The 21,831-nt window shown below is 43.9% G+C and overlaps 1 protein-coding gene across 2 annotated transcripts; it reads left to right on the top strand.

The window, feature by feature from the left end:
- The first annotated feature begins 77 nt into the window (after positions 1 to 77).
- Positions 78 to 18,223, top strand: nkd1 (NKD inhibitor of WNT signaling pathway 1). 2 transcript variants are annotated; one of them, XM_085908452.1, is made up of 10 exons: positions 78 to 316; positions 418 to 450; positions 611 to 714; positions 11,538 to 11,589; positions 13,962 to 14,050; positions 14,331 to 14,426; positions 15,585 to 15,732; positions 16,308 to 16,389; positions 16,488 to 16,636; positions 16,998 to 18,223. In XM_085908452.1, the coding sequence occupies exons 1-10, from the start codon at positions 292 to 294 to the stop codon at positions 17,531 to 17,533; spliced, it is 1,314 nt and encodes a 437-aa protein (XP_085764578.1). In that variant the 5' UTR covers positions 78 to 291; the 3' UTR covers positions 17,534 to 18,223. The 2 variants fall into 2 exon arrangements, with proteins under 2 accessions (XP_085764578.1, XP_085764579.1); XM_085908453.1 differs by having other exon boundaries at positions 88 to 316; positions 16,503 to 16,636.
- Positions 18,224 to 21,831: the final 3,608 nt, after the last annotated feature.

The following is a 21,831-nucleotide window of genomic DNA, read 5'->3' as shown; positions in this document are numbered from 1 at the left end:
TTTGTTATGAGTCGGAATATGTATTATAATGTCTTTTATTGTGAAAGGGCTTAAGCGGACGTTGCCTATTGCCATGCTGCTAGCATCTTTGGACTCACCCTAGCGAACCCCACAGTCAGCTCAGACGCTTGTTTGCTCTCCAAGCGTGCAGACGTGTTTGAGTATACGACCGTTGCTCCGCTCTCTCCGCGGACTCTTTTTCGGATATCTCCCGCTGTCTTCGCCCACCCACTTTGACGGTTCTTTTCGGACTATATTACTCCGTCTGATGGTGTGCACCGATGCCGAGAGATGGGTAAACTGCACTCGAAACATGGTGAGGCTTGTTTTGTATTGTTAAAACTATCGTAGGAGTCGTATTTGTGTGTATTCATTGTCTACTTTCTTCTTTTTTTCTCGGTCTCCATCCACTGCAAGCCGCTATTTGTAAAGCAAGGGAGAGCCCGGAAGGTGAGCAGCATGATTTTTTTAGAGAACATTTGAGGCACTTTTTTTGAACAGAGTTGGGGAGAGTGCTAGTGGTGTGAACATGTGCACGGACCCCCCCGCCGCCCCCCTTCACTGTTCCCCCATATAAAATACACAATAATAAAGCCGTGTTTTGTTTCAGGCGACAGCTTTGTAGTTAATGCCTGTTTGGCTCGGAAGGGACTGGACGACTGGCTGGTGAAGCAGGATTGTCATCTAAAGACCAAGTGCGCGTTGACCACTCGGGTGAGTCTCTCCCGAGGGTCCCCCCCTAACCTCCCCTCAACGCCCCATCCCAGTCTACCAGAGTTTCTCTTTCTCACCCTGCCTGAATGAACGTTTTTTTTTTTTTTAAACCTTCACTGGACATAAATGAGGGCTGCATGTGGTCCACGAGGTATATCGTCCAAAATATTCCAATTCATGACGATTTAAATGATCGATATTCAGCCATTAAGGTTGAGAGAAGAAAAATATGGTACAATATAACAAAAGATGGTAAAAATTCGTGAAAATTTTAGATACCTGCTTTTGAACAGCACTGCATTATACTTTAAATAAGAGCTTAAAAAGATCAGAAATGACTTTTGGTATCATGCGGTGCACTACAACCACAATAAAAAATATTTATACAATCATTATTTATTACATTTAATACAAAAAAATAAATACGTAACATATAATGTATTCATTCCAATTTTAATACATTTTATATTTAATACACAATAACAATTATTTAGAATAATTAACTAAATATTATTATTAAATACATTCATTTGATAATGATTAAGTGATATATTAAAATATAACAAATATATTTTAAGAAAGCACTCTACAAAAATTGTATCAATGTTTTAAATTACATTACAGTCACACATTTAAATGAAATTACATGCAATATGATACAATATGATTTGTCCAGATCCTCGTCTAAATTCAATCGAGTCTTCCTTAGCCCTTAATTGCCTCACTCCTTTCAACTTGAAGTGTCGTGGGAATAGGTGAAGTAGCATTTTGGCTAACCGCGCTCATAAACAATCATCTGTGTAAATGTGCCATAATGTCTGAGAGCGTCAATCACAAGCGACAACATTTTGGATCCAGCTCTGAGATCCGATCTGATTTGTTGTTTGATGATGACAATGGGAATTTCAACACTTGTTTGGTCTCTGAGGGAGAATCAAATGTTGGTTTTCAGCCCAGTTGATGTTTCTTCTTTATTTTTTATTTTAAAAAGGCAACAATAGATCAAGCCGTTTTTGAAAGCATGATGGGCTGACAGCCCGGTGATGTGAGTTTGGTAGAAGCCGAGGAATGTTGGTCAGGCTCTGCAATGTTTTTGTCTTTTGGAATTGCCGTCGACACACACAGTGTTGTTGTTGTTGTTGTCGTCAAGTGAAGGGGGAAATCCTTTGGAATTGCTTCAGAGGCGTTTTAAGCCTCTTTGGTTGGCGGTGTCGTCCTCAAACGGGGGAAATCGGTGGTCGTTGTGAAGGAAAACCAGAATAGGGTTCAACCACCACCCACACTTGTCTATCTACTGAATGCAGCTTGCCAGAGCGGCTTTATTTTTTGCCAATGAGAAGGAATCCAAACCCTTCTGAGACACGCCACGGTTTGCAAAGGTCACAATAGTTGCTTTTAAAAATTAGCCCTCGCGATAAGAGTGTTTATTGATGTGCCGGCAAGAAGACAAACTAATCCGCTCAGTCTAAAGTCCTTTGAGGTGTTTCGTTATGCTTGTCTTTCAACGTTGCGTCGTTATCGGCGTTGTTGACACCGTCATTAAGAACGCTGGATTGTTAGGCTAGGAAATAACAATTTAGATACACAGGCTTCCACGCTTTATGGCGGTAATAAAGAATGCCAGAAGACTCATAACCAAGGACTCCCCTTTGTTGTCGGATAGTGAGAACAAAAAAAATGTAAACCTTCCCAAACACTTTGGCCACTGGAACAAAATGATCATTGTTGATGCAGATTTTTTTTTTTTTTTTTTGGGGACTCACCGCCAGCTATGTGGCAATGGTGCGCCAGTGAATGAGTGTTATTGGCAGGTGGGTCTTGACATATGACATTGGGGTCATGTGATACCCCGTGTCCAGCCTGTCGTGGACCCCGGGAAGCGTCCCCATAAATATCACGTTGTGCCTTAAGCATGTCCTCGTGTAGTCATTGAACATTTTACAACATGCACAGCCCCATTTCAATTTTGTGTGCCGCTTAGTTCGGATGAATTTCATATTACCGCAAAAAAAGGGGACATCTTTAAAATCCCCCCCCCCCCCCCCCCACCGTTTCCATCTCCCAACTGGTGCTCCCTTCTGCCCTGGTAGACTCCATCTGTTTGCTACGTTTACCCGGTGGCCTTGTGTTGCCGGATGAAACGAGACGCCGTATGAAAGGGGGCCCTCGCGGGGCGCTGTTCCCTATTGACAGTCGAGGATCCACCTTGCTTTTCCAATTTTCCCGTATCTTAAAGCTGCGTTTCCGCCAAGCGTCGACGCTCGGTACAGTTCCGACCCGTTCCCTCGCCCTCCGAGTGCGATAAAAGACAGGATGTGATTGGCCGTTGTGTTTTTGAGAGCTTTGGTCTGGATGCTGAAAGTACCTTTCACACGCGGGCGGGCGGGCGGCCGGGCGGGCTCCTCTTCTTTTTGTGCGCTTTTGTGACCCTCGCCCCGCCACCCTTCTTCCACCACCGCCGGCTGGCCTCTTGTGTGACGTACGGCCAACTCCCAGCAGGCTTTACCCCTTCTGTGATCCCATGGGACGAGAGCCTGTTGTTTGCTCTTTGAAGTGGCTGCAAGGGGGGGGGGGGCGCAATTTTGGAGGCACATTCTAAAGGAAAGAAAAGCTTCAGGCTTTTAGGGAGGAGTCGGGGGGGTTGAGGGGTAGCACCTGGCTGGAGTGGAGGCCATGTGATTTTTTAAAGAAGTGTTCCCATGAGAGGATGAGTGGAAAAGATGTTGCCCGGGGCGATGTGGTGGTCACGTTAATGTCGCACGGTGGGAAAGTAACTTTTCGAGAGTATTCCCTGGAATGATTGATTTGAAGGAAGCGGTTGGAACATCTGTCTTCACAGTTCCAATCTCAGTTTGAATTAAAGTGGTCCGACGACTGACACTTGTGGTACTCCGCACGTCATGGTCGTTCGATCAGATTCAAAACGATGCTTTATGTTAATGTCTGCGTGTTCTTTATTTTGTCCTGTGTGGAGTCGGATATCCGGATACACACTAGAGATCAAAGTCTGCTTTGTGGAATGTGCGTGGAATCTCCGGGGATTAGCAGCTAGGGGATTGTGCTTTGCCCCCTCGCCCACATCTGCATTTGGCAATGTGGGCAGCGGTTAAGTAATCTTCTTACTATCCCCTTCTTGACCGCTTCTTGGTGTCTTAGTTTGGGGAAGGTGGCAAACTAGAGGTGAGCGGCGTTCCGCGAATGCGCCGAATGCTCCTCTTGAGTCTCGCGTTGTTCTCGTTTTAATCACCCACTTAAAAGGCAGCACTCGAGTGGGTGTTTAAGTCTTTAAACCCTGAATAATTCTCTCGTGTTTGTTTATCGCATTCTCTCCCCTACCCCTCCACCTTCCCTTGCGGATTACTCTCTGGCCCGTAATGTAAATGCTGAATAATTTCACTTGAGCGCTATAAAGTGGCTCTCAAATAGGACAAGATCTGTGTCGTAATAATGAAGTCATGTGATTTTGAATTTTCTCATTTTCTCATCCTAGTTAGTGCTTAGCTCGTTTATCTCTCAGGTCTAATTAGCACTATTATACTAACTCGTGGTCATTATTAGCATCATTGTCGCCCACATATAACCTCAGTCTAAAAATCATTTATTGGGAATTTATTTTAAGCCAAACAATTTTGTCAATATGCTGGCAGAGAGAAGAAAGCAGCATAGTTGCACGCACGCACTCTTCAAGTTCCGTAGGCTCAGCTGGAGTGTTTGTCCTCCACGTGTGAGAGAACGCCGGTAACGGAGGCCAAAAGGCTACCCGAGGTAGATGGAGTCAAGGAAGCGGGCGAAGGTAAACATTGGGGAGAGCATTGTGGCGGCGCTTCCAAAGGGTCTCCTCTGCTCTTCCTGTGCCGCCATGTCTGGAGGAATGTGTTTTGGGAGGCGGGAAAAGACAAACAGACCATCTTCTCCTCTGGTGTTTATGCTCCACGGGTGCCCAGGGAGGACCCTCACCCTGTGTGTGCACTTGAAGACCTTTGAATTCACCTCCCCTTACTCAACGATGAGAAGGACCCCCAAGTTGCCATGTTCTATTTCCTGATATAGCGAAACTCTTGATGGGACATCAACAGATCTCACATGAGTTCATACCAATTGTTGATCCAATCATATTCAATATTTTAAACAATCGGCGGTTGCATTGTGGTTGTCTTGTTTTTGGATTGCTCAATTTTTTTAAATTTTTTTTTTGCACTCGTCACATCACTTGTTGCCAGGCGGAATTTGAGGGGCAACTGGAAGACAGATGTGATTCTGGTCTTCGTTAATTTTACGGTTGGATCATGACTCTCTGACACATATTGTATTTAAAAAAAACAAAACAAAAAAAAAACAAGCTCAGAATCATTTTGTGGTGGTTGTGTCTATAGTTTACGTTATACGCAGTATAGTTAGTGCTAAAGTTAGCGCGTAATTGCACCCTATATTACACAATATGCTACACAGAGCCCATAATTGAGTGTTGAAATGACTCAAAGACAACTACAAGAATATGAAAGCAGCAGCCATTTTCCCGAAAGCAGCTTAAAGCACACATGACAATACATTGTAGTGCAAAGTTAGCCAGCTAGCTTGAATAGGAGAAAAAAACAAAACAGATATACCAATACATTCAAGTAACGCAAACGGGTCCTGGCATGGTTACTTGAGACTTTTTCCCTTCCCATGTTGTGTTTTTTTTTTTTTTTTTTTTCCCCCGGGGTTGCTACCTAGCGCATTTTCAAAGTTCATGTTTGGAACTCATAAAACAGTGTGTGTGATTTAATGACACGTTGCAACTTTCAGTCATGCGTCGTGCTCCAAGTTCATTATAGACAAGCCATTAATTCCAAGCCGACTATGAATAGAAACGCGCCACTCGCAAATGGCCGCGCTCGCGTACAGTACTTCCAGTGTCTATTTCGAACGCCGGCATTTACTCGCCTAGCTTGCGCTGTCTTTGTAATTAGAGATTTTAGGCGCACCGTTAAAATGTCAGATGTGAGGGATGTTTATAGAGGTGGCGGCTGGCAGGACCGTCTTGGACACAGTAGGGGAAAAAAAAAAAAAAAAAGACTCTGGCCAAGTTGGCTCTGATTTGTCGAACATGAACACTTGAGAGGTTTACAAGGTGTGGGAAATATGAGTTAAGATAAGATGAGCTGCTTGTAAATCATAGTTAGCGTTTAACTCGTTGAATGGTATCAGATCGCATGTTACCGTTAAGCATCCTGATTCTGTTTTAAATTTACAGAGAATTTAATTGATTGAAATATTTGAGATTTCCTCAGTTTTAGACGATTGCATAAGACTTTTTCAAGGATACAAAGAGTGTGTGATAAATGATAAATGATAAATGAGTTTGATTGTTAGTGATATATGGCACATTGGGATGCAAATTTGAGATACCAAGTTGCAACCGTATCAATAGAACTCTGTAGGAACTTGAGGACCACTTGTACGGTTGGAACGATTTGTGAATTGTTGATTTTTTTTGACTCCTCTACATGGCACCGTTAGTTTCAATCAAGGGATTTATGAAATTGTAAGTCGGCACAATATGGAACAGTGAGTGCCATCTGGAGGATTGAAAAAAAAATACAACTGGTTCATGAAGCAAATTTGAAGCTTCGCCCCCTCCCCCCTAGCATACATACATAGCACATGTAGTGTTTTTAACTGTTTACAATTTTAATGTAGTTTAGTTTTATATTTGCACTGTGTGTTTATGCTGCAACATAATTGACACGTATCAAGGACATCCGATTTTTATTGATATGTCGAAGAGACCCGATCTGATACCAAGGAGCGAAGGTCTTTGCAGGTGTAACTCGTGCCAAATCTGCACAATCGAGCAAAGTCTTAACAGTTAATGAATTATTATGCGCATCCTTAATGCGTAGCGAAACCGTGACACTCAAGGAACAACAAAAATAGCAACGATTTGAGAGGAGCCTCCTGTCTCGTGAGGAATAAGCGTGCGTTAAAAGAGGAAATCCTTTGACTTTGACACAGCCAAGTGTTTCCTTTCATCCGTCTGGTGCGCTGAAAGGTTGAAGTACCTGTCACTTCCTCTGCACCCTTAAGGTAAGACTTCCTCATCGCGCCACTCAAGTCTGGCGTCAGACGAAGAACTAATTGTGAGAGCCCTCCAGACTCCGTCTAAGCGCGCTCCGCCGCACTTAAAGATCAGCGAGGTTGCCACAGAGTCGTCTGGGCTCTTATAATCCGTCCTGCTTTCCATTAGCGAGTGTGACACGTGTAAGCGTGGCGCCTCGCAGCGGGACAGTTCCAGAGATGACTCATTTCCTTTTGAGGACACCCGACGAAATCCAAACAAGATCCAAACTAGCTTGTGGAAATGAGACGTGTCGTTTCACCCTCGCCGTCTTTTCTTTTCGTCATTCTTTTGGAAGTCGATTTTACTGTGAATATTCACAGAGGGCAGCAATTTTCTCATTTGTCACTTTTGGCAGGCTTGGGGCACCTGTAATTCGGGGCCAAGCGACAGTCTGTCGCCTCGCTAGCCCACACCCTTAGCTTTGCGCGTCATGCAGAATCACATTTTGCTGCCTTAACGGGTTGCCACTGAGAGAAGGAAACAATTCGGAGGGACCTTTCTCGAAGTTTATGTCCCGTCTATCCCAGAAGGATGCCCTTTTAAAAAAATCTCAATTGACAACATACACATTTTAAGCTGTGATTTAAAAAAAAATCTATTAAAAAATTTGAAATTAAATAGTATAAAATTTATAACAAAATATTTCAAAAAAATAATTCAGCGAATTATGTCAACTGAAATAATGTAAAATAATAAATAAAAAAAATAACATAAATAAAATAATAATTATATAACACAATATTAAAAGAAATAATTCAGCTAAGTAAGTTAACTAAAATAATATAAAATAATAAATAAATAAAAATTAGCTAATTAAGTCAACAATTCATTGGGAAGAAAATCCGAAAAATTCCAAGCATCAATCCCGGGAATTCCGTTGAGCGCATCCTCCTCTTTACTGTTGATGCAGACGCTTTTATGGCAATGAAAGGTGCTTCTGTTACGCTGTCTTGCGCATGAACTGAGAGTTACGGTTCATCTAAATTTGCTGCAGGGGCAATCATGCGGTTCAACTCTTGATCTTGACGTATCGTATCAACCCGCTCCTCCCCTGTGCTGTGGTAGCGCTTTGATAAACAGTGTGATAAATGTTAATTGCAGCGCCTGTATGTTTTTCAAGCGCTAATAACGACGCCTACCTTGTGCTAACAGGTGGGGTTCGCAACCCCCCAGGGGATGACTGCCTTGTAAAAGAAAAGAGTATAAAAGCTTATCTTTGCAGGTGTAGAAGTTTTCTAAACGGGTCATTAAAATGTTGGCCAACTTCACACATGAAACACAAAAGGGGGGGGGGGGGGTTGGGATGGAGAGTGAGCGGCACATTACTTGAGATCGGCATGTTTGCCAGACACTCAAATGAGGCTCGTAAATCTCCACTATTAGTACACGTAGAAAAAAAATGTTTGCGTTTTGGGTTGGAACACATTTGGGGCATTTTAAGATATGGGCAATTAGCGTATAAACCGGTTTAGTGGGGCGTCATTATTTTTTTTTTTTTTTTTACTGTATAAGAACATAACGTAAACACAAACGTGCTGAACCCTAAGCGTGACTTCAAACGTCTCCTCTGTGTGCGGTTCTGCGTGGAGAAACTTCCCCAAACCGACCTGCGTCGCGATGGTAACCCTTCTGGCACGTCCAGCCTCCGGTGTCGCTCAGCGTGCGCCTCCTTTTAATCACAGCGCAGCTTCCTCAGAACTGCCCGCCCGGATGCCAACGGACGGTGACTCCGTGGCTATAATTTGCTTCCCGGGGGCACAGGAAGAGAAGGCGGGTGTGCCGTGACGGAAAGGATGTCAAGCGTGGGGCCTCAAAGTTTGTTCCAGAGAAGGTGTCTGTCTCGAATTGGCAAAATGGCGGACGGAATTTGGAAGGACAATTACGTCAAAGCCAAAAAGCTAAATGGACTTGCAGTGGTAGCTCCACCAGGCTAATGACTCCCCCAAAAAATGACTCAACTTTGAAGACCTCCTTATCAAGTAGATTAAAAAAAAAAACTTCCTCTTGGGACTGCCTTCCTGCTTATCTCTGCTTTGTATCAACTTTGACATCTCGCTTGTATCCCCGCTGTTTCCCGAAACCGGTTCAACGTACCGTAATAAGCGTCAGTAACAGATTCATCTTTCGGACCGTGGAGTAACACGGAGACATTTATTTGCCATAACGATCAGTCTTCCCTCCCTTCCTCCCTCCCTCCCTCCCTCCCTCCGCGCACGGCTTGCATCAGCTTTGCTTTGCAACGTGTTTATCTGAGATCGTTATTTCATGTGCGGAAAACGGATCTCCTTTGAAGGCCGACGCGAACTGCTGTGGCTCATATCAACACCCTCAATCTCGGCTTCATCTCAGGAGCACTCTGAGGGTGGGAAAGCAAAAAGACCCTGCGGTGTTTAATGACGGTGGTTTGTTTTTGTTTTCGGGATGTAAATTGGGAGGATGGGCGCCGTTTCGGGTTCTCGGCCTTTTGAAATCGCTTCAACTTACACTCGGTGGAAAAGCAAAGGTATTTCCTCTGGAAGTTTTTTTTTTTTGTAAAGTAACACTACACCTTGACGCTAATTATCAGTTTTGGCATCGTTGTTTTACAGCTGGATAAGCGCTTTGTCGAGAATCTGAACGCCGCACAGCTGTTCTTTTCATTCGACTATTCACAAATTGAATAATTGACTTTTATTTTCAGTAGAATCTATTCTCACTCAAATACTTTTATTCAGTTCTCTCAAACTCTTTTTTCTATCATCATTAATATGTTGCATTCCTGATATCAGGTGTTATGCAACAGTTTGCTCATGGACACATTTTCAGAAAATGACGTAAAAATATTTACTCAACTATCTGTAGAGGCTCTGAAAAGCGAATTTTCCATAATATTGAATGAGCTGTTATACAATGATGTCATATTAAAACTAGAAAAATCTTTCCAATGTTTATGATCAAGGGACAAATAAACTTAACTTTGCCTCGGAAGCATCCAACATCCTCAAGTCGTTATGGCAAAACATGATCTGGTTGATCATTCTCTGGGAACCAGGAATCATCTTGCTAATAGGACAACAGTTCAACCTTGGCTGTGCTGTGCGTTCGACTGAGTGACAATCTATCATTGTGGTTCCCCTCATTATTTTTACACACACACACACAAAAAGTACTTCTGAAGGCGTTTCCATGCTCCGGTTGAGGGGCCGAGTCGGAAGCACCCAGTCGCGGCCTTAATGAGATTTTTTTTTCCGCGTTTTGATAGAGCGCCAGTAGCCGCCGTCGCCGCAGTTCCAGAGGCCCGCTTCGACCGGGGCCCTGGCCCTCGATCAGGGGGAGCTGTCGACGGCCGCATAAATTGTCAGCTTGTGTGGCGGCTCACCGAGGCAGAAAGCTCGCAGACCAAAGAGGCCTTGTGGGACTTTCCCACAATCACATAGAAGTACATAGTAGGTATAATTTAACGTAGCCTTCCCCCCCCCAAACACAAGGGGGGGGGGGCAGTAAGTCCATGTCAGCAGTGCCAAAGTTAGTAAGGTGCCAGAGGCCATCTTCTGGTGGCCAAAGGCTTTTTCACATTTTCTAACTACTCCTCTGTAAAAGCAAAAAGAAAAATCATAATAAAGTACCAAGGGATGCTAAATACGCAATAGCAAAAGTGAACTGAACATAAGGGCGGACAATTAAGACCGATTAAAAAGTTATTTGTGGGCCAACCAAATCCTAATTTTGGTGGGGCTTTCCCAGACTGGAAAAATAGTTTAAATATTCCTCCAAACATTGTCATGATAGTATGTAGGGTGGTTATTTTCGTTTTAGATTTAAGAACTTGGAAATGGACGTGCTTGTTTTCGCGTAAAACTATCAAAAGCCTTGTGATATATTTCTCATTTTAACACTATCCAGAACAATTCCAGCGGTCACCTCTAGTAGACTTAATAAAATGGTTTCCATCCATCACCACAGACAGCAACCAATTAGCACATTCCTGCATCTCCTGTTTCTCATGCTGTTGACTTTCCCTGCAATCATTTTGCACCATTCATCATCAACAACAACAACAAAAAAACATCCAAGAGTCTCGATCTTAGTGTTTATGGATTAGAGGAATTAGTGTGATGTTGACCATGGAGTCGTTTGGAATGGAATGAAAGCCAGTTGCGAATTATTTCATCAAGTTTAAAAGAAAAAAGGAAAACAAGCAATCACTTGGTGATGGAGATGTGCTTTTTTTTTCTTTCTTTTAAATCCATGTCTGGGACAAATTATGTTGGATCAATAATATATCTGTCTGGTGTCTTAGTACATTTTGACATCTCATGTGTATCTAATTGACCAAATCCGAAAAATAATCGTCACACATAAGTCATAAGAACTTTGATCTTCATTTTCATCCATGAAATATGTATCCCCAAAAAAATGTTCAATATTTACTGCTGACATAAAACTGTTATCCTGACTAAAAAGACTGAGCTGTTTGAAATAGTTGTGTTAGCGTTCCCCCTCGCTGCGCCGTCGCTTCGGCCCCGACTGCCAGTCTTTTGTGGCCCTGCAATTATCCCTCCCGTTGCTGATGTCAAACTTTGTTTGCGTATGGACATCTGACTGCCCGCGGTTAGATGTCGGCTTGCCACTCTGTGTCGGAATGTCGCGCTGTTTGTTTTTTATGTGCCAGAAATGAAAGACTCGCTGATATACGGGCATGACTCAATGTTCTTTTCTTTCTTTTTTTGTTCTCTTTCAGGACTCCATAAATGAAGCTCAGCAGATAGGTGATGAGCACTACCGCTTAGAAGGTAAGCTATCAACCAACCTTTTTTTTTTTTTTTTTTAATGCCAGCATTGATCTTTAAGATGAAGAAAATGCCATATATTGTGCTGGCATCCTCCAAGGTCCCCGTCCACTCCCCAAGGTCCCCGTCCACCCCCATCACTCTCTAAACCCCAGCAATGTGCTGATGAGGTCCCCTTTACTCCCCCCCTCCCTTCCCCAATGCAAAGATTGCCCCCTAGTGTGACATGATCCTCGGATTTGGAAGCCTCTCCTTCTCTGCTCAAAGTGGGACTCGCACGAGAGCTGCCTACACCCACACGGAATGCAGAAAGGTGATGGAAATGGGAAAATTGGCAAACTTTGCACGAGTTCAGGCACTCTTATCCTTTCTCCAAGGATCCTGTTGATTTTAAAGTAGCTCAGTCTGTTTGAACAAACGTCTTTGAACAAAACATTAATCTAATTCAAGTCTCAAAAGCAAAAAAAATACGAGTGTCAAAGCCATTTCTCCTTAAAAGCTTGTTTTCTCCGCCTTTTGGTCAGAAATGAGGGTTTTTGGGTGAAACCAACCGAAGTTCTACTACCGATTGCCAAAAAACAGATAAAGCTAGATTTCTTTTTTTTCTTTCTGCTGGGGGAAAAAAACGTTCTTTTAGCAGGTAGTCTGCTTCTAATAGTAATTTTAATAATGCATAATCTCATTTGAAAAGTAACCCGAGATGCCTTTTTTTGTTTACATGTGCGCTGGCTAGCAATTAGGCTGCTAAGAGTAGGATTAAGTCACTTGATCACCAGATGAAGAAAATGTGACTTCTCCTAGCCACAAAGGCAGAGTCATCCTACTGATCCCCATGCATTTAGCCTTGGAAGAAGGACAGGAGGCAGCAGATATGTGTAATACAGCAGCCAAGCTGGATGAGCTCGAGCGTGGCAGCGTTCCCAACCTGCGAGACTCGGATTGCCCTCGCCGTGCCCCTCGGAGCCAATCCCACGGCAGCTTCCTGGCGTATAGACTTCTAAAAGGGCGGGTGTGTGTGTGTGGGGGGGGGGGGGGGGGGAGGTCAGTGATCCTGCATTACTGTTTCTCCTCCCGGCGTTTCATTAGCTATCTCTCCGCCATATTGAGCCTGCCGCCGAACAGATTTGCCCCCTCACACGCGATCAAACAGCGGGAGCCCCCTCCTCTCTCAATATCCAGAAAAAAAAAGTTCCCCGGGATGTCGCCTTTCATTTCCGGCTTCCTCCCAACGAGGAGGGGATGATCAGACGCTTCGGCTTTGATCCGCTTTCGGATGGCGCGGGAAGAAAGTGGGCCGTCGTGTTGTGTCTGCTGCCCCGGCTGGCGCGCAAACAAACAGTGTTTCCGATTTGACTCGGCTTAATTAATTAGTGATTCTGTTTTTATTCCACCGGCCGGACTGATCCTCTTCCAGAAGGGTGGAGGATGGGGGACTTCAAAGTGCGGATGGGAGGAGAGGCGAAAAAGAGAGGGAGAAGGGGGTGTGGTCTGTAGAGGTGGGCAAACTCAACTCGAAAGTAACTTAAGTAGAAGGGTAGAATATACCTGGGTAAGAAAATACGAGTTGAAGAAAATGCACACAAAATAGTTTGCTTGTAAAATGTTCACAGTGCTCGTACTGAGAGAGAAAAAAGAAAAAAATCAATCACAGTTTTGCGAAATTCTGACGGGATAATCAGGACTGAAATAGCAAAGTATAAAAAACAATTTTCTTACCCGAGTATGTTTTTTTTTTCCACCCCAGTTGAGAATTTTTGAATAGCGGAGGTTTGTGGTTTTAAGGCTGGCACAAGACACAGCTTTTATTTACAGTGTATGTGCTCGTAGTTTGAACTGATGTACAACTGCGCAGCCTTGTACTGAGTGCTGTTCCTAATATTTTGCTCATCCAAAAGAAGTCAAGAGACAGGAATTGACAACTCAAATGGACTGAAAAATTTTGTCCTGCTGTAGTTGGAAAAAAAAAAAAAAAAGCCCCCTGGCCCAAAAGGCTCTATAGAATTTCTTCTTCACTGGTTTTATGATCTTGTAAATGAAATACCAATAAAATATAAAAAAAATACAAAAAAACACACCTCTCTTCTGTTAATTTGCCGCTGCTACTAAATTCCCCATAAAACTTTGAATGCCTCCCAAATAATGCAAACAAATGTACGCACGAGTCTTATTTACAATCTATTTAACTTTCTCGGAAACGAAGCAGGTCTTCCTTGATGTCTGGAGCTATTTTGCCCACGGCTATATAACTGTGTAACGACCATATTACTTTTGTGTAATTACAGCTATTTGGCTATAATCCAAGGGCCAACCTATCCTCAGGTCAGGGCGGTGCCCACCATTTGAGGCTGACATTTTTTTTTTTTATGTGTTTGAAGTGGCTCTGCCCCCGGAGAAGACATCCGGCGGCTGCTGCTCGGAGGACAAGACCATGCTGCAGCGCGATGGCAAGCAGCTCCAGTTTGAAGTAAATCTGTCCACACTGAACACGACCTCTATTAACTACCGTTTTTTTCCAGAGTATAAGTCGCACCAGCCATAAAATGCACAATAAAGGGGAAAAAACACAAGTTGCATTTTTGGGAAAAATCTATTTGACAATATAATTTCACATATAAGTCACTCCAGAGTATAAGTCGCACTCCCAGTCAAATTATGAAAAAAACTGCGACTTATAGTCTGGAAAATACGGTAAGTGGAAACTAGGCCAGACAAAGACACACACGTACTGTCTCGTGCCGTCTCAGGAGCTGGAGTGCGCCGTGTCCATGGAGGAGGACAACAGACAAGAGTGGACGTTCACCCTCTACGACTTTGACAACAACGGGAAAGTTACCCGAGAGGTAAATTATCGCAAGCCTTTGATCGATGAATGAACAAGTCAACGACACACATCTGCCGAGACATCCCCGCCCATATGAACATCTGGAATTTTCTTTTATTAATCAAGCCGCAGTTCTTCAAGTCATCTTATTTCACAAATTAAACATCAAAGAATGAGCGCATACCTCAAAACAAAATTTCAGGGGGAACGAGACAACGACACCAAAATAATGGCAAATAAATCAAATGAAATCAAACAGTCCGATTGTGAGCCGCCGCTCTGAAACGAAAATTCTACCGTCAAAAAAAAAAAAAAAAAAAAAAGCCTCTTTTTAGTCTTTCCCTTCCTGCCAGCCAAGGCGTGCTCAGTGCCAGTAGAGATCCAAGAGAACACCCGGAAAGTTCCGTGTCGTCGCGTATGTGGAGCCGTAGCCGGCGGCCGCTCGACTCACGAGACGGCAGCCGCTTTCTTCTCCAGCTTCTTTTCATGCTGTCACGCCACAGAAGATGTTTTTTCCTCCTTGGTGTCTGCACCTGAAACCGAAGTGTGCATCCGTTCCCGCATATTGAGCTTTCTTTTGTTGTTAGAGGGAGGGATAATCTGACAAATTCTCAGCAGTTTACAATGGAGCCCCGTTTGGCAGATTGTACAGCGGAATCTTGAGTTAACACGAACAGGAACTCACGCTTTAACAAATGGAAGGTAGTTGTCAAATTCTGGTTATATATTTTGGGGGAATAACCTAAAATTACGGGGGTCAAACTGTGGCCCGTGGGCCAAATTTGGCCCGCAGTGTAATTCTAAATGGCCCGCAAAGACAAATTGTGCATCGACTTTATGTGTCAATACAAAAATTGCAAATTGCCTTCACTTTTAAAAAATACAGATGTTTCTCGCAATTTTTATTACCATTCATCTTTTGGAACATTTTTTACTTGTCTCTGATTTCAAAATTAGTTTTTCATCAGTTTGTTTTGTAGACTAATATGAGACGTTCATACATTTATTTGGGTTGACAGTCATAATGGACCTCCCAAGGATATTATGAATACGATGCAGCCCGCCACAAAAATGACTTTGACACCCCTGACCTAAATTAAGATGGCCTTGCATTTCCAAAAATGGCGGGTTTGTTCTGAAAGGTACAGTAATGGCCGTCCGTCTTTGTGACCTTCAGGACATCACAAGCCTCCTGCACACCATCTACGAGGTGGTGGACGCCTCCGTCAACCATTCTCCCAGCAGCAGTAAGACCTTGCGGGTCAAGCTGTCGGTCGCGCCGGACTCCAGCCAGAGATGGAGAACTTGCACGCAGGGCGGCGCAGGTACGACAAATCAAGTAGTTCACCAGAAATGAAGAGAAGTATAAAACTGTTAAAAAAAAAAAAAAAAAAAGTCAAAATAAGCTGTCAAAAAACTTCACCTTTCTCTATGACGACTCATGAGGGGGGAAAAGTAGCACAAAAATATACATCCTTGTATTGTTACCCGCCGCCGTCCTGTTTTTAACACACCTCGAGGGAAATCCGACATCGCCCGTTCGCCTTTATGCTAATTTCAGCCTGCGTCAGATCTGCTGTCTTTATTGTTAAACTCTTTCTCAAGTCTCTTCTAACTCTGTTCTTCCCATCTTTAATTGAGAAGATGCTGGGAGTTGAACATTGAATAAATGAAGCGTTGTTGGGGGTTTTTTTTTTTTTTCCTTTTTGTTTTTCTTCTTCCCGCTCCTCTGTAGATCTTCAAAGTAAAAATCCAGAAATAAAGGTTGCTTTCTTCTTGCGCGACTGTTGTTGTTGCGCGTGTGTGTGTGTGTGTGTGTGTGTGTGTGTGTGTGTGTGTGTGTGTATGCGCCGTTCTCATTGATAATAGCCTTCTGTCCCCCGCCCTCCCCGACACACAGATGCATCCCACCCAAGGGAGAGAAACGACAAGTGCGCCGAAGACCCCAAGAGTGCAGACAAAAAAAGTCGAGCGCTGATAAGGTAAATCGGAACTTTTTACTCTCGGTTCTACTTTTTTTTTTTTTTTTTTTTTGCTTCTGCTCAAATTACGACGCGTTTTACCTTGCTCTAAATGAGAGGTGCTTGAATGGCAGGCGCCACCACAGCGACCAGCACAACCACACCCAGCCGGGCTGCCAGCGCCATTGCGTGGATGAGAACCTGGAGCGACGGAACCACTACTTGGACCTGGCCGGTATCGAGAACTACACATCCCGCTTTGGAGCCGGTGAGTGAATGTGCTCTGGAGCTATTAGTTTAATCGGTACAGTGATAGGAACCAAGTCCTTTGGTTGTCAATGTGGGTAGTGAAAAAAAAAAGTTATTATTATTATTTATTTGAATCACTAACGAGTTAATAAATTACAAGTTATTTTCTATATGTTGCCAAAATCTTGAAGGGGCTTTAAAAATGATAATCAAGAGTCAGTGAAGTAAGTCACTGAAGTTTCAAAAAAAATCAAAATCTTGTTTTGAAATATATGAAGCAAACTTCTACGCCGTGTGAAAAAGTTATTGCAATGACAAAAAGGAGGAGAAAAGAAAAAGAACACGATGCCTCAAATAACAATCTTGTATTTGTCTCAAAGCGACTGCGGAGCAACCCAAGGCGGAACCCCAGACCCGCTCGTCCAATCAGACGCGCTCTCGATCCCACGAGCCAGAAAACGGCCACTCCCACCATCCGCCGCCTCACCACCATCGGCGTTTGCAAGCCGTCACGGACGCCGGCCCTCCCGAGGGTCTCCACCCCGCTCGGACACGAGGCCAAGAACCCGGCAAATCCGCCGTCCGCTCCCCCAAGACCCACAGCCGCACTCCCCCCGCTCAGCTCAGCGGGCGGGTGATGCGGAGCAGGGGTCTCCCGGCCCCTCCGGCCCTCCCCAGCCAGACCCCCCCCCACCAGTCGGCCGCCCCTTACCGCAAGCACAAGCAGCGCTCCAAGGAGCAGCAGGCGTGCCGGGCGCTCGGCACCCTGCTGGGGGCCGGGACGGAGAGGGAGCAGGTGAGGGACCTGCCCGGGGTTCTGCTCTATGAGGGCCGGCTGGCGCAGGTGGTACAGCGTCACGAGCACCACCACCACCATGAACACCACCACCACTACCACCACATCTACCAGTCCTGAACCACTCTGAGAGCCTCTTTGAGATTCTTTGACACAGAAAGTGGGTGAGCTGCGATTAGCGAACCACCACTACCACCCTCTCTTCTACGAGGCCCGATTTCCTGTCCATTGTCACCACATCCACTCTACCTTGGGACCCTTTAGGAGTCACCAGCCACTCCTGAATTTCTGCCCATTTATGGACTTCCTGGACGCAGAAACTCTGAACGGCCACCTCACATTTTTTGATACACAGGAACATAGGTGGACCCACAAGAGTGCCGCCGCCACTACCACTACTTGTCATGAAAAGCTGATCGAAGATAAATCAGTGTTATGGACAGCTTGGAGGATTCAGGACTACTTGAGGATCATAAGAGTTGGACCCATCATCCATAGCACCCCTTCTTACACGGTTCTGGTGCCGATGCTGGTTTGGTACCACCCACCAGAACCTTTCCAGACCACTAAGCAACGAGACCGAAGTTGGACTATGATGGAAAGATGAACACTTACGAAGGAAGCGGCGTGCGTGTGCGCCTGTTATGTATGACACTGTGTCTGTCCGAAAAAAAAAAAAAAAACATTCTGTGGCCGTGCAAGTATTTAAAGTGGAAAATGAAGAATCCAATTTGAGTATCCCTTAATGTTGGAAGGAAGATGTTGAGGAAAAAAATAAAAATAAAATCCCGAATCTGCTGCTACCTCTAATTTAATCCTAATTTTCACTTTTTTCATGTATTTTTTCACTCTGCAGTAGCGTTCCTTACATTGACTAACTGACTGTATATAAGGTACATATATATTATATATATATATATATTATGAATTTTATAAGCTTTATTGATAATGTGACAACTTTGTATCAACGCTTTAAAACTGTTTTGGTTTTTTTTTTTTTTTGCTTCCACTTTTTTACGACTGTGCAAAGCCCCTTTTTTGTATGACAGTGACTGTCTTTATCTGCTTTGACCTTGCATGCCCATCTCGTTACACTTTTGTACCAAATGATCCCTTTTTTTATTTTTATTTTTCATGACCAAATGACTTACAATCCCAACTCCTCCTTTTCACTGCTATCGTCATAATAATATATTGAATTTATCAAGCAGACGGAGCCATTTAATTCCCACAACTGAAGTCACATTGTACGAATTTAGACACGTCGATAGTGAATCGGTCAATTGTTAACGACGGCTCACCCCGTGGCATCCGTGCTCAAGATGAGATAATAATAATAATCAAACAATCCTTTGAAGCCGCCGTCGACACGTGACTTGCACAAAGACAAAGCTCGCGATCAATCACGTTAGAGCTCAGATGTGCGATCCGCTTTAGGCGGCGTGACCAATGACGTCGAGCGAAAGCCAAGCTTTTTTTTTTCCCCCCCAGATGCCTGTTGTCATTGTTTCAGGTTTAATTGCGTGAGTACAAAACGTCTTGGGTTTTTTGCATCCCTTCACAATTCGGGTTTTTTTTCTTCTTCACTTTTTGGCCACTTTCTATTGCAACCTCGCTTTCAGCCTTCCCCCGTCCTCCCAACGCCATGGCGCGTTTCACCATGTGCTCTGCGCCAACAACAGTTTGTTTGTGTTGTTGCTCTCCCAGCTGTCTCCATTCCTCGGGTGTCTTCATTCCCCAGGCTGAGGGGGGGGGGGGGGGGGGTCACACTATCCGGCAGCCCACCCTGGTTGCAGGCAAGGGTCACAAATATACAACACTGCGGAGTGACCACATGGTGTGCGACTCTCCTCAAAGCAGTTAAGTCTTTACATCAATTGGCATTTTCCATATTTGGTGTATCTGCTTCGGTTCAGGAATGCTGAGCAACACGTTCCTCTCAGCTACAGGCCTAAAGCAGAGTGAGGCACCAACGTTCCCAGAAAAAGGGGGCGAGGCTTTACAGCTGGGTTCCATACGTTGACCTCCTCCACCCAGTTTTTCCCTTTTTTTTTTTTTTGTCGTCGCGTACGTCATCATAGCTTAGAAATGGTCATAACGTGGTCTGATTGGTCGCCGCTCTTGAGGAATTTAGGGTGAGGCGATCGGTCACGCCCAAAACCAGGCAGCAACTTATTTTAGAAAAGTGCATCCTCACTTTGTTACCCGACAGCACATTCTTACGTGTTGGTTCTTTGTTTGAGTATCTGTTGAGAATTGGGATAAGTTATTTCTTAAAGTCTTTTGGTCTTAAGGTTTTTTTATTTCGTTTTTTTTGGGCACTCCTGTTATTTCAGTCCACTTTCCTCCTTGCTAATCAGCCACTTTTCCCATTTTAAAGGGGAAGTCAAGTGATTTTTTTTTTTTTTTTTTGCATTACCTTATGCCATAAGAGCTCAGCTTGCAAACGTCACATGACCAAACCCAGAAGACGGGTTAGCCGTGATTGGTTGTTCCCTGAGCCCTTTGGCATTGTGACGTCATTTTCAAGTAACAAAATGGCCGCCGCCTGAGATGGATAAAAACAGGTGAATTTATTGTCTACTCAATTCATATTCTGGCAGCACGGTGGCGCACTGGATGAATGGATAATTCCTATTCCACACATGCAATACTCATCAGAATAATGTGTTTAGACCAGTGGGGGGCGCTTGACTTCCCATTTAAAAGAAGGACCTTTACTCAACTCTTTTATACCATGACTTTTGTTTAGCATCTCTAACTCATGTAGCTGACTTTATTTATTGAACAGCGTATCTGTGCCGAGGGGGTGCTTTAGAGTTTTAGGGGACACCTACCTGTTTATTAAAGTATCAACCTGTTATTAATAATTCTGCCCATGTTGTTTTCTGTTTGCAATATAATATGTAATATATTGATCCATATTTATTTATGAATTAAGGGTTATTCACGGTGGTCCCGATTTGGATCCTCGTCAATTTCAAGTTCTAACTATGCACATGTGACACCCTCTACTGCCCTCTAGAGTCCAAATGCAACCCCCCCACCCCCTTTCCCAAAAGAGACAATGATTCTCATTGTTGCAAACTTTCTTCCCCTTGCATTTGGTTTCAGGCAAATGCTTTCATGTGCTCACATCTAAAAGAATAAGAAAGAAGAATGTCCCTTTAATTGTCAACCTTGGGGGAAATTGACTCGCTCGTTTTTGTGTGTCTGTGTGTAAGATTTGCTTTGCGTAATCATCACATATGACGGATGCCATAGTCCAGTTGGGGACTTGATGTCTTCTTCAAATTCCATATCTGGGGTCCTTTCCGAGCCAGTTCGGAAGTACGGGCCGAATTGTCAGTAACGGCGTTTAAGCCAAGATACCTCCGAGCATGACCTCATGCTCATTGTCAAAATGGTGCCCCTGTGGTGACATCACGACAGGGATAAAATTCAAGAAGAAATTCAGATCCCGCTCTAAGTGTGGTTGGTAATGTGAAAATCCCCTGTGGATTTACAGCATCTAAAGCTGTTGTGGTTCCAAATGTGTGAGCACAGCTGCTCAGCATTCGCTGCTTTCATGTAGCGTCTTATCTCCGGCTTGGGCCACCGCAGAGTGCCCGGCTCCGGGCCATAAGATTGGTCTCCCCCACCTCGACAAAGATGACAAAATATGGAGATTTTTAAAGCAAGACCAAACCGTTTCACAGCTTTTTTCCCCCCCCTACAGCCATGATACATTTGTTAGCCGTTAAACTGAAGAAATGAGATAGGTTACACAACTTCCTCTTTTGTGATGGATTTATGCTCAATTGTAAGCATAAATGCATGTTTTTTTTAAAGTGACGAGAGGATCTCAGGAGCATGTCAATCTTGACATTTTTCAATTTCACAGGCCTGGCTTGAGCTTCACTCAATGTAAAAGTGCATTCAAAATGGTCCAAAGTGAAGCAACACCATGCTGTTAGTTTTTTTTTGTAGTAGAAGTTGAAGTACAAAAATAAAATAATACAAATTGGAGTCTAGCCAGGCCATTCAACGAGGCTTTTAGTAAGCAATTTGACTCCTTTGGTTCATCCTTAGCTGATGAGTTCGCTGGATCAGTCAGTTAAATAGTTTGCTTGCAAGCAAGTCAATTGGTTAACTAGCTAGTCGGTCAGTTAGCTAGCTACTAGTATGCTGGTAAGGTCGTTTTGTCAAATGCCGTTGACTTAAATGTGTGTACATGTAAATGAGAGCAGGTCTCACTCGTTGCAGCTTTGATGTGTGAATTGAACTCAGCGGGGTGCAAAATTCACTCCGAAAAAAAGCACACAGTCAAGATGCTAAAATGTTAGCAACGCAAGAGCAATGCTAATGTACATCTGTTCCACTCAATCTATGGCCTTTGAACACTATTTTTTTCCACGCCGGATAATAAGCGGAGCCTT

The sequence above is a fragment of the Syngnathus leptorhynchus genome, chromosome 3, assembly GCF_054491065.1.
Source record: "Syngnathus leptorhynchus isolate UIUO chromosome 3, UIUO_Slep, whole genome shotgun sequence".
In the NCBI taxonomy this organism is placed as follows: Eukaryota; Metazoa; Chordata; class Actinopteri; order Syngnathiformes; family Syngnathidae; genus Syngnathus; species Syngnathus leptorhynchus.
Note: the sequence above shows the minus strand (reverse complement) of the source record. Positions and strands in the feature narration are given on the sequence as shown.